We start from the raw sequence: 11,845 nt of genomic DNA, 5'->3' as shown, positions 1-11,845 counted from the left end.
TATATATATATATATATGGTTTTAATAGTAGGGTGATCATTGGCAGTCTTCACAGAAGAAGTAGTTCTGAAAGAAATCATAAATTCTTTGACCATTCTTATAAATAAGGGGGAAAGAGGTCTGCAAAATGTGTTTATGTTACCTCCTGTCTCTTTCACTAACGAGGCCCTCACCCCGTCAGCTCCAGAATAATAACCACTCAGATAGTATTGTAAATATAAAATAAAAAGACTAACATGAGGAGCCTATAGTCTATAGTGCTCCTCTCGGCAAACCAAATATTTTTGACACAACCAAGTAGTCAGACGATGATTCTACTTCTTAAAACTATTGGATAGGTCAGGTATAAAAACCAAAACAAAACGTTTAGCAGCTTCACTGCACTGTGTTTGCACACGGGACTGAAGAAGATAACAGAGGAATTATACCTTTAATTAAATATTAATTAAGGATCCAAGCACCCATTTCACACCTTGACTCATGTAATGAAGCACATGATAGTGGGTCACCCACTGGGATAGATTCCTGGGGCTGTCCACCCAGTCTTAGAACTGACAAAGCTTCTCAGATGAGACTTCTTCAAGAAACTTAAAGAAGTCCAGTTACATTTTTCCCCAAGCTCCTTAGACTACCGTGACCTGGATGACTGAGAACCTACACAGATATGATGTTAAGCTGCTTTAATGATTCCAAAACCAATTTTGATGAGTATTTGGAACATCTGTCCTGCTGGAACATCCAGTTTTCTTCACTTGAGGTTAAGTTGAAGACGTTATCCATCCTCTTTGTGTGGATATACCAGTAGCACTTGCAGCAAAACATCCCCAGAGCACGATGTCACCACCATGATCCACAGCATATGTGTATACAGGTATATGTAGCACAGACTGTACAGTATCCCACACACTTTTGATGCTTCATCCATGGCTGTTTGATCAGTTTTACCAGTGTGAACCTGTGTATTATATTGAAAACATGGGCTAATTTATTTATCTTTGACACTACAACAGGTCATCCCACTAAGGAGGGTTGCTTTTGAAGGTGGTGTTGTAATTAAAGAGTTTAAAAAACTGAACGTGTCTGCGAGCAGCGTTCACAGTAACTGAGAGGTAGGCGTGGCACTGGGGACCGAGCCCCCCTAAAGGTTACGTCCTAGTCACCCCTGCTGCGCACATCATCTAAACTGTGTCGTGGTTAAATTATTAACTTGTGTCGTTAGGGTCTGTGTGCATTAACAGACGTCGAACACGATCCTCCTCACCGTCTGGATCATGCGCTGATGGATACTCAGCATTTTAGGCCCAACCAAGCTCCATACCGCTAAAGACGCAGGAGATGGTGCCGTAAAACCCAAAGAAGCCGACCACAGCAAACAAACGTGTCAGTGTAGGAGCGGAGGCGGGGCCCAGGGACGTGTACATCGGTACCTTTGTATGCATCAGACAAGCCAACGATCATCGTTTCGCCTTTGTTGTGGAATCAGACTGCGAGCACGTCTCCCACACACACACTGCATCTGCTAGCTACGTTACCTCTCTCCAGGCACAGCGGTTCTGTCATGGCCGCCATGTCTGCTTCTTTAGCCGGGTGGTAGTACGAGGACATCATCGCGGACTCGGTGCACACTGATCCAACGAACACCTCGTATGGCCGATTAATGTTGTTCACAGCAGTGCGTGGCCCATCGTTGCCCACGGCCTGCTTAGCATCGTGAGTGGAGCTTCGAGACTACAACCTGACGCAGCTGCTCTCCTCCAGCTGCGGCTTCAGTGCGCGAAGCAGCGATGTCATCTACGCAGGACTCATGTGCTCCACGCACTGACACAACAAAGGACATCCCTCACACACTTGCAGTATCTGCTGTTGTCTGATGGGCGTTTTTAATATTTATCACCCAGCTGAAAGGCTGATAGAGCACTGCTACATGTGCTCTGGATATCCTGTAACTGGCCTTGTTGGTCTGGGGTGACAGGTTTGTAAGAACTGATCGGAGACTACGAAATAAAACATTTGGCACAGACTCATGGACAAAGGATGCAAAGTGAATGGCGTGAAACTTTCTGGCTTTAAGTCACATCTTTATTAAAATGTCCTTGCAAATATTACCAACAGCAGGAGATTAATAAAAAGGAATAAACAGAAGAGCTCATAACTGCCACAACACTACATCTTCAACCTGACAGGATGCTCATCGGGACACATTTACCAAACTCACGTGGCTGCTAGATCTGGAAATTAAAACGGCTACACCATCGACCCATTTCAAAACAAAGTTTATTTGTGTCTGTTTGTTTGTTTGTTTGTTTGTTTTTTTTTGGGGGGGGGGGGAGAGACTACAACCAAAACCATCGCTACAGTAAAATGAGAGTGTGATGTAGTGGCACACGTTAGTGGGGTCATGTTGGGCGTACCATGACACCAGGTTACAGAAACAGACTGACAGGAAGGCTCTGACATCACAAAGGTCAACGAACACAGACGGTGTACGAGACGCTCCGACGGGCGCTTCGTTTCAGTACTCGTCTCCTGCAGCCTCCATCTTGTAGCCATTTTCACTGGAAACATAGCCATCAGCTGACGGCGCAGACTGCTGGCCCGCCATCATCCCATCCTGGCTGTATTCCTCCATCTGTGGCGGCACTCCTCCATCATCCTCGTTTACCATGTCGTCTTGAGGGCCCATGTCATCTCGCAGGGAGCTGTGCCGTTCCTCTCGCCGATCGCCCCTGTCTCGCTCGCCTCGCTCCCGTTTGTGCTCCCTGTCTCTGTCCCGATCTCCCCTGCGTCTGTCCCTGTCCCTGTGGCTACGCCTTCTGTCCCTGTCCCTGTCCCTGTCTCTACGCTCCTCTAAGCCCTCACTCGCTTCTCCCTCGTGCTCCTCCAGCATGCGCTCTCCGACCTCGGGGGCAGCTTCTCCTTGGCCGATCTCCTCCCCTCCTTCTGGCCCCTTCGCCCTGTCCCTGTCTCTTTTACGATCTCTGCTCCTGCTCCTTCTCTTCCGGTCTCGACTCCTCTCCCTGCTCCTGCTGTCTCCTCCCGATGCCGCCCCACGCTCCCTTTCGCGATCTCGACGCCGGTTACTACCACTGTTGTCCTCTGCTGCTACGATCTGTCGGTCCCTTTCTCGCTCCTGGGAACGGGTGTGGCGACGGCGTTCGCGAGATCGGGACCGGCGACGCTCTCTGTCCTTGTCCCTGTCCCGTTCACGACTGCGTTCCCTCCGGTCTCCACGGTCACGGTCACTGTGGGCAGCACAGTTGCAATAAGTATTTACAGCAGTTTGTATTTTTACGTCAAATTACAAATGTAGAACGAAGACCCACCCCCCAAGAGGACGGTCGTCATAGCGTGACGCGTCATCTCGACCAGAGTGCTTGATGTTGACATCAGCACCGCCTCGCCTGGTGCCACCCAGTCCACCACCTAGACAGAGAAACCACAAACATTTCTAACATGTTCATGAGAAGTCCGCTTTCTTCAGGCGAATGTTTACAGCGCCACCTTGTAAAAACAGGCGCTGCACATTACAGTCCCACAGTGGAGGGACGCCTAACGGCGAACAACTTAGAAAGCAGTGCTCACCTAGCCTGCGAGGACGCCACCCTTTGACAGTACGTCCTCTTTCCACGTCCACCAGGACCCTTCTGCCATCAATCTTCTTCCCGTCAGCATGCTTATAGGCGGCTGGAGAAGAGTAACGGGAAGAGGGAAGATAAAAGGTGAGGAAAGGGAGCGAGGGAATATGGCTAAGGAAACAAACAGTGCATTATTATACTGACCAGGAGCAGGCGAAGCCGACATGGCTGCTCTCTGGGCAAAAGTCGAAGGATAATGGGAGTAGACTTCCTTCCACCCGAAGAGTGATTGTTACATTACACCGTTTCTTTTACTTACTCGGGGTCCTACACCAGCTACACCAAAGAGCTGCTGTTTGATAGACTAAGGTGCTGTTTCATTAAGCTGTTGCATGTTTGGATTCACTGCTGCTAAACCTTTGTGCCACCCGCTGACACGTCTACAATAAGACTTTGTTTTCTAGAAGATTTAAATGCATCGAGCTGTTGGTAAAAAGCTGCAGCAGCTTCTGTTATTACACAAAGCTGCTTTCATTTACAGGTTTACTGAGAGCAACATACAGTAGGAACATCAGCACCTGGCAAACTGTCCACTCATGTACCACACAATGTTATGACCCATGTTGACTGATGGAAGAACGTGCCACGGTCCAGACTAAGCTACTTGATGTGTGGAGCCAAGGCTAAAACGTTACCATCCATGAAAGGGGCCTTACCAAAACCCTCCAGACACAACATCATTTCACTGATAAGAGTTCAGAAAGGCTCAGGCCGAGCTTTAAGGCCTCACTAAAGTACCTCCACACCACGACAGTGTCACAGCACATCTACTTACCATACCCCGAACCCTTTCCCTCTTCAAGAAGGATTTTACCACCAGTCCTACTGACATGGACCACGTGGGGAAAAGGAAACGTGGAAAAATATAAAACAAAAACCCAAAACAAACAAAACTGGGCTTCTTTGCAGGACTGGCTTTATCACAACTCCAACCTACTGAGAAAGAAATGTTCCTAACACTGGCATGCCATGGATGTGTAGGCTGAGATGCATTCAGTGCGCAGATGTTATAAACTGGAATTGTAAAAACTAGCACCTGGAAACTTTGGCCCCGGGCGGTCATTTCCTGTTGCATTTACTGTCTGCTGGATACGCAGTGACAATCATTAAAGCTAAGTGAGAGCGAGACTGAGAACCACAACGGTTTGTTTGTGGCTGCGCAAAGGGGCTGATCACATGACCCCGACAAGCCTGGTTGAGGGAAGAAAACCCAAACTGGGGGGCTCATACACGACACTCGGAAACTTCAAGTGAATCATGTTAAAGATAGTCAAAGATGTTTTGCAGCCCCTGCACTAACTTATCCATTTTGTTGGGGACCCATCCTGGAACACTTATTCTTTGAGCTGACAGCACAGGAACCTCTTGATTAGCGTGTGGAGCTTCACTCTTCACTGTGATGAACAACAAGATTATCAGTAAATAAATGATGAGATTAAAGCTTTTTGGTGACAGTCTGCAGTTTGTAAGGCTGCCAAGTTAAGCATTGCAGCAATTTAGTGCTGTGCAATGAGAAAGACTGCAAACTCCACGTCACAACAAACTCCAGCTAATGCGAATGGCAGCCATTTAATCATGCGTGTGGCTCTCTCAGGCTCAGCTACCACTGCCTTCATTAACCTGAGGTGACATTTAGGACAGGCGGTTGGGTGCGTTCAATGGTAAAAGTCTGAATAAAAGCTCTTTAGGGTCTGCAAGAAGACGCTTTACCCATTGAACCCTATCCCTATGTAGGAGATGGAGGGTGGAAAAAAATCTTACCCATCATACAAACCCATTATACCAACCATATACTGAGCTGTGGTAGTAGGGTGTAGATGTATCATAACCATCATCATCTGCCAGCCAGCTCTGGCCAATAGCCATCACAGATTGGCGGCTGCAGTGGCAATGAGAACAACATACAGTTAATACACTGTTTACCCCACATTCCCCATCAGTTCATCCCCTGCTCCAACTACACAACTGTGATTCAGCAACTCTGGTCTTGAAGAGCTGATTGCACCAACATCCCAGAATGGCGTCATTGTGTTCGATGACACCATTCGACTAAAGAGACAGTATTTACTGTGGCATCGCCACCAGCTTAACGTATCTCGCTAGTGTGGAAAGGCTGAATTAATCTCACCATGACCAGGGTTGAAGACCACCGATAAAAGTTTGTAAAACGTGGGCTTTGACACATGTCTGGTAAAAAACCCATTCAATGCTTGGTGACCAGTCTGACTATGTGCTTACCATTATAGTCCAACCGGGAGAGCTGCTCTTCCACAAAGCTACAAGGCCTAACAGTTAAAAAGACAATGTGCCTTTGACAGGCAAAGATGTTCAGGCTCACAAATGAAACAGTTGACCCCGCCCCCACACACAAGATGCAAAAAAGAAAACAAGTCTTTATTGCTGAGAACGCCGTTCTTAGACCAGACTGATGACACGCAACACGCGCTCTCTCGCACGCACGCTCTCTCGCACGCACGCACGCACGCACGCACACACACACACACACACACACACACACAGCAGAGCTCCAGCACTAACCAGCAGCTGGGCTCTCACTCAGCAGCAGTCACTACAGAGAAAGCTGCTGCTGTTACAGAGCTGCAGAGGAGAAACGCCCTGCACACAGTATTTGGTCTTTAAGTAACATAACTATGTTTGGGTTCATATTGGTACTCACAGTGCATGTCTCTCTCATGCTCATATTCAATGAATGCAAAGCCCCGCGGCTTCCCCGTCCTCTTGTTGTAGACTATGTAAATCTGGAACAACAGTAGAAGAAAAGAATATATCACAATATAAATCATTACCACACATGCTTCAAATTATACGGTGATATGGATTTTAGGCCATATCGTGCAGGCCTGGGCAACAGTAACTCAGATCACAAGTTGTTACAACCAAAGTAAGCAGAAGAGCATCCTGAATGTGCATGCACTGACAGCAACACGCCCACCTAGGACCAGGACACGCCCCTCTGCTGATGGCTGCTTCCAGCAAGATAACACACCGTGTGATAAAGTCGATCAGTTTCTTGAACATGACAATCAGTTCATTGTGGATAAATGAGCTCTGGGTTACAGATGTGAATCCATCAGAGTGCTACTGAAACATGGAGGAGCTGGAGTTCAGCATCATGGATGTGCATGAAGGCGATACGGACTACAGTTTGAGGAATCCATGAGTTTTTCTCTTCAGGTGAACATGGAGTCCAACCTGTTACTATCAGGGTGGACCTTATTAAGTGGCTGGTGAGTTTACGCCTGAGCGACCTGCCCAGCACGTGCACATGCGTTAGCTTGTCTTCATAATAGAAGTACTGAACACATCGTCGATCTTTGATGTTCTAAAGGTGTTACTGACATCAAAGTCAGTAACAAGGCATGCTACACACACACGCAACACATCCAACCACAGCTGTCCATAAAGGATGTGTAATAACGAGGAATGGGAGAAAGCTGACAGCTGCTGTATGCACAAACCAGTCCGGTCCTCAGGTGTGGTTCTGGACCAACAAACACGGACTGGTATTACGGCATCCAAACAGCCCTTTCCCACTACTACCAGCTTGGCTCAACTGGACTTTGATCATTTTCCATGACAATCGAGTACCAGCTAATGTGCGTGGGGTTGTTATAGCAACACTCGTGGTTTCACGACACAGGAGCACGTCGAGGGAACAGCATGCCCCTGCTCCGTGTAGCTCGCTGTCAGACTCGGGGACCACGGTGTGTCGTTGTCAAGACAACAGAGGTTTGGGTTTGAATGAGCTGCTCTCCTGATTCAACGACGATGAGTTCAGTTTGGCTCTCCTGTGACCCGTTTATGGTGAAATGATCACTTCTCCACTACGGCCCAGCACTGCTGCAAAGTTTAGAGAGGTTTCTGTAACCAGTGCCACCAGTTTGCAAAGGTCATGATAGAGCTCACTGGTTCTCCTCATAATGAGACGTTCCTTGTGTGACACCTCGGTAACGACACAGCTTTGTGCAGGTTGGGATTGAACGAGCTGCCGTGACTCGGCCTTCAACACTTCATTTATGCACAGCCATGATTTCAATAGATGAGCTGTTAGTGACATCTGGAGAAAAGCTCATGTCAGAGCACCTTTAGAAAGACACTGGACTTCCATTGGACACGCGTCCAGCACACGAGCCCGACAGTCAATGCAATTATTACAGCATGTGGAAAGTACTCCAATAATCAAGAGTAACATTTGTCTTCCTGTAGAAAGTGACCTGCAACCGTTTTAAAGGCTAACCTTGATATCTTTGTTGCATGACACTGATACTGTGAGACTGCAGAACAGGCTTAGCTGGATCTGGACGGCTGTAAGCGCGGCTCAAACATCCTGTTCGATTTACCATTGCTGCACAGCTACATTTGATAGTTAAGGGGCAACACACAAGTGTGCCGATGCCAGGTGTGTACTGTACGCGACAATTGAAAATAGTAGTAACTGAATAAATAGGACATTAAGCACAACATTACTCAGACGGGACCGTGTAAACGTACCCGTTTGATGGGGCCGTACACTTCAAATTCTCGGCGAAGCTTGGACTCAGTGGTGTCATAATTCTGTAGAAAGAAGATATTTAGAGTTCACACAGACAGGTAACACCCCCACCCAACAAACCCAAGCCCAACACACTTGGGCAGGCAGCTATTTGAATATACTAACCACTCGTGCCACAAACAGAGTCTTGAAGGCATCGCCCTGTGCGTTGGGGTCATTATGAGGGTCCCCTGATAGCATGCGAACAGAAAAGCAACATTAGGCCAAATCACCACATCATGCAGCGTTTGCAGAGCGTGTGCCGTGTCAGGAACTTACAAAGCTTCAGCTCTGTCTCTACTACTGCTTGCCTCCTTTCAATCTTCTCTCGTCTCTACAAAAACAAAAGATTCACAGAAATGGTTAGTGCTCAGCTTTCTTAACGATTGTTGCTTTGTTCTCAGAAAACCGGACACATACAGACTTCACAGAGCTTCATCTGTTCTAGTCTCTTTCAGCATTGGATTAAATTCATTCCCACCTCTAAATTCTTCACAAAACACCCCATAAAGTTACAAGATGCCCGTTTCCACTGATCACCTGTCAGATGGTATGCCTACAGCCTGACTGGAGCCCCAGCTGTGGTAAAAAAAGCGAACTGGACATTATTTGGAAAGAAACACTTTCTCTATAAAAAGGTCCCACAGCTGACAGTCCAAGTCAGAGAACACCCAAGCTGTGAAGTCCAAGGAGTTGTCCTCAGAGGCTGGATTGTAGGTGAAGGAGGCTGCAGAAAAACGTGTGCAGAATTTAAGGTCCCAAAGAGCACCGCGGCCTCCATCGTCTACACATGGACGACGTCTGGAACCACCAGCACTTCCAGAGCCGGCGGCCTGGCTGATCTGTGCAGCTGTAGTTGAGGGTCTTGATCAGGGAGAACCTGACTCTGAAAGAGCTCCAGTGTGGAAAGAAGAAGAAGAAGAAGAAGAACCAGATCCCACGGTGCTCAAACCCTGTGCTGTCCAGCAGTGTGGAGAGAAACTGGCCTCAAAACGGTTACAAATGATCCACAAGCATGAAGGAACAACACGAATGTGTGCAGGGATTTGTGTGTAACCTGACGACTCACAGGCGCATGCTTCAATCCATACAAATGCAGAGCATTTATCATTTCCCCTTAATAATAAAAGCTTCATATAGAAACGTGCATTCTTTTTGTCTGATGATCTGAAACATCTCAGTGTTACACCGGGACACAGCTTACATCTGTGGATCTGTGCAAAGCTAGCAGCGTGAACCTCGTGCATGCAACGTGACGTGTGCGTATGGGGCGACTCGTGCACACATATTCAAAGTTTTGTACGTGAGCAGGAGGGACGTTAGGCGTAGTTTCAGACATCGGCATGAACAGAAAGCTTATTCAGAGAAAACGATCCAGCTACTGAAGCTAAACTTCTTCTGTGGTGTGTAAATGATTGGTTTCAGGTTCGGGTAAAAGCTTTTATAAAGTAGTTTTACGTGTGCTCACACTGCTTTGCATTTGTGTGTGTGGACTGAAGCATGTGCTTGTGAGTCCTCAAAACCCACACACATTTGTAACCTTTTGAGCCAACTTTCTCAGCTTCTCTTCAGCTTGATTCTGCTGCAGGAAAAGGTGCCGGTGGTGTGGAGGACGCCACGGTTACTCAAAGGTCCTGGAGAGGCTGCTTCTTGATCCTTCCTCGCTCTTCAGTTTGCTCACCAGCCTCTTGTCAGGCGGATGCTGCTGCTACTGCTACATTTTTCGTTTAAAAACAAACAAACAAATAACTATCCAACCACATCTGCTTCTAAGTGAGAAACTGCTCAGGCCTCGGTGCGTACTCTGGGAGCACTCTCTCTGATTTTGTGGTTAACAAGACTGGAGCAGCACAGGGTCAGTCAGTCACCTCAGTCCTGAAATATGCCGCCTGCAGACGTTCTCTGGCAGCAGCTGGCTGGAAGCGTCATTGGTCAGAATCGGGAGGCGTCTGAGTCGATGAGGGACAGGAAGTGACTGAACAAACTGCTCTCCAGCACAGCTCCTCCCTCACACTGACTCCTCCTGTTCTCTATAAAGCTGTATAATGTACAGATCATTCAGTGACAGCTAAATGCTCCGGTCCTCTCTCTGTGTGGCTGTTTTCTTGGACTTACAGTGTAATCTGAACTACTTTCTTACACTTACTGTGTCTGCAAAGCTGTCAGTCAAACGTTCTTCGCGGTGTCATTATGGGCTGTTGTGTGCAGGAGAACAGGTTGAATACTCACCTTTCTCTCCAGCCGCTCTTCACGGGTCTCTGCTCTTGTCGGAGGCGGGGCATCTCTCGGGTCCTGGTCAGAGAAAGGAGATATTTAACAGGACTAATGCGGGACGGAAGAAGAAGGGCTAACCAAAGCGCACAGAAGACTTTACATTCACCTCGAAATGTCTGATGAACGGGGCGATCCCACTGTAGGGCTGATTGTGGTGCTTTTCGTGGGGTAACTTCACCAGCTGAGGTAGGAAAGGTATTGGGTCCCGTGGAGCAAAGAGGGCCAGGAGGTTGGGTGGTAAGAACTGCGTCATTTTTCACCTATTGCAACAACAGGGGGATCACTTCATTGACGCTTATATGCTGGTCAATCCGGGCATTGAAGCACGCGACAGCCCCAAGAGCGGAAGTTCTCGGTACATGCTAACTGTTGTCCTGATTACGACGACACTCCTACAACCATAAGGCTAGCACGCGTTTCATTTTCACCCAACATCTTCCTTAACTTACAAACAGCACGGCAACGATATCTGAAATGTACGCGCTAACAGCTTTTACTTTAAGTCCTATCGACTTGTTTAGCGCTTAATTGAGCCTTTCGAATTAGCCACCAAGCTCACTATGCTAACATGCGGAGTCTTACCTTCTCTCCTCCAGCGTTTAGCAAATTTCAGATCATGTAGCAGAAGAAGAAGCGCGAGATCAGGTAGACCAGGTCCTTTGTGACAAACTTACTTCGACTGAAGGAGATAATATACTTGGATCTATTAGTAACAAGAATCTGATCTTCAGGGTACCCACAGCGTGCAGCGGCGACAAATAGCTAACTGTGTCGAGTTCGCAAATAAAATGGCGGGATGCCGCAAAATAACGACAATTGTCGTAAAAAGAATCGTTCAGGAAATGCATTGAGTCGACATTATGATATTGTTCGGAGTGTTTATGAAGGAAAACAAAGTCAAATAGGGTGTTAATGTTTTATTAAACTTGTGTAAGCAATATATACATAAATTTCGTTTTTTAAGACCAAACCAACCCTACACTGGAAAAACGATTTAAACTTGTTGGTTAAATCTTTGACTTTAGTTAAAAAAAACTGCATTTTTGTTTACTTTTTGGAAGATTTTGATTTAGTGAGTTAATACTCTGTTAACCTTTATGATTCCGTCTTTATATCTTTATTTTCTTTGTACAAAGTTTGCTAATTGGTAAGAAGTTTATATTTTCTGAATGAATAATATATGGTGCATAACTTGATTTTGCTAATAAAAAAGGTTTTGAGTCGACATTAATTTATGAAAAGAAAGACACACCCTCTGACTCTTCACAGCCTTTTGTAGCGTATGAGACAAAGCGATTGTTGTTCCAGAAAAAGTCCAAAATAACTGGATCGTTTTGGTTCCTTTGAAGATATAACCAACAAAGTCATGGATAGAGCCTGAAAC

At 46.7% G+C, this 11,845-nt stretch overlaps 2 protein-coding genes across 3 annotated transcripts in view; both read right to left on the bottom strand.

The window, feature by feature from the left end:
- Window positions 1-1,983, bottom strand: part of lin7b (lin-7 homolog B (C. elegans)) — a 23,473-nt gene extending 21,490 nt beyond the window's left edge. For both annotated transcript variants that reach the window (XM_005749643.1, XM_005749644.1), the window contains exon 1: window positions 1,533-1,983. In XM_005749643.1, coding sequence (XP_005749700.1) covers window positions 1,533-1,608 — 76 coding nt within the window. In that variant the 5' untranslated portion in view covers window positions 1,609-1,983. The remainder of the gene's footprint in view (window positions 1-1,532) is intronic.
- Window positions 1,984-2,061: 78 nt separating this feature from the next.
- Window positions 2,062-11,266, bottom strand: snrnp70 (small nuclear ribonucleoprotein 70 (U1)). Its single transcript, XM_005749642.1, has 10 exons — window positions 11,044-11,266; window positions 10,568-10,721; window positions 10,417-10,479; window positions 8,467-8,521; window positions 8,314-8,378; window positions 8,148-8,210; window positions 6,313-6,394; window positions 3,583-3,684; window positions 3,324-3,423; window positions 2,062-3,242 (listed from the first exon to the last, which is right to left on the bottom strand). The coding sequence occupies exons 2-10, from the start codon at window positions 10,712-10,714 to the stop codon at window positions 2,513-2,515; spliced, it is 1,407 nt and encodes a 468-aa protein (XP_005749699.1). The 5' UTR covers window positions 10,715-10,721; window positions 11,044-11,266; the 3' UTR covers window positions 2,062-2,512.
- Window positions 11,267-11,845: the final 579 nt, after the last annotated feature.

This window comes from Pundamilia nyererei, unplaced genomic scaffold (genome assembly GCF_000239375.1).
Source record: "Pundamilia nyererei isolate P.nyererei 1_Seehausen unplaced genomic scaffold, PunNye1.0 scaffold00252, whole genome shotgun sequence".
Lineage (NCBI taxonomy): Eukaryota > Metazoa > Chordata > Actinopteri > Cichliformes > Cichlidae > Pundamilia > Pundamilia nyererei.
Note: the sequence above shows the minus strand (reverse complement) of the source record. Positions and strands in the feature narration are given on the sequence as shown.

What these genes read in the sequence shown, in the direction of transcription:
- snrnp70 (XM_005749642.1), bottom strand. Translation starts at nt 10,714, where the DNA reads ATGACGCAGTTCTTACCACCCAACCTCCTGGCCCTCTTTGCTCCACGG. An exon ending in AGAGACAGAGCTGAAGCTTT is followed by an intron (nt 8,379 to 8,466) that starts GTAAGTTCCTGA and finishes GCATGCTATCAG; the next exon opens with GGGACCCTCATAATGACCCC. An exon ending in GACGACCGTCCTCTTGGGGG is followed by an intron (nt 3,243 to 3,323) that starts GTGGGTCTTCGT and finishes TGCTGCCCACAG; the next exon opens with TGACCGTGACCGTGGAGACC.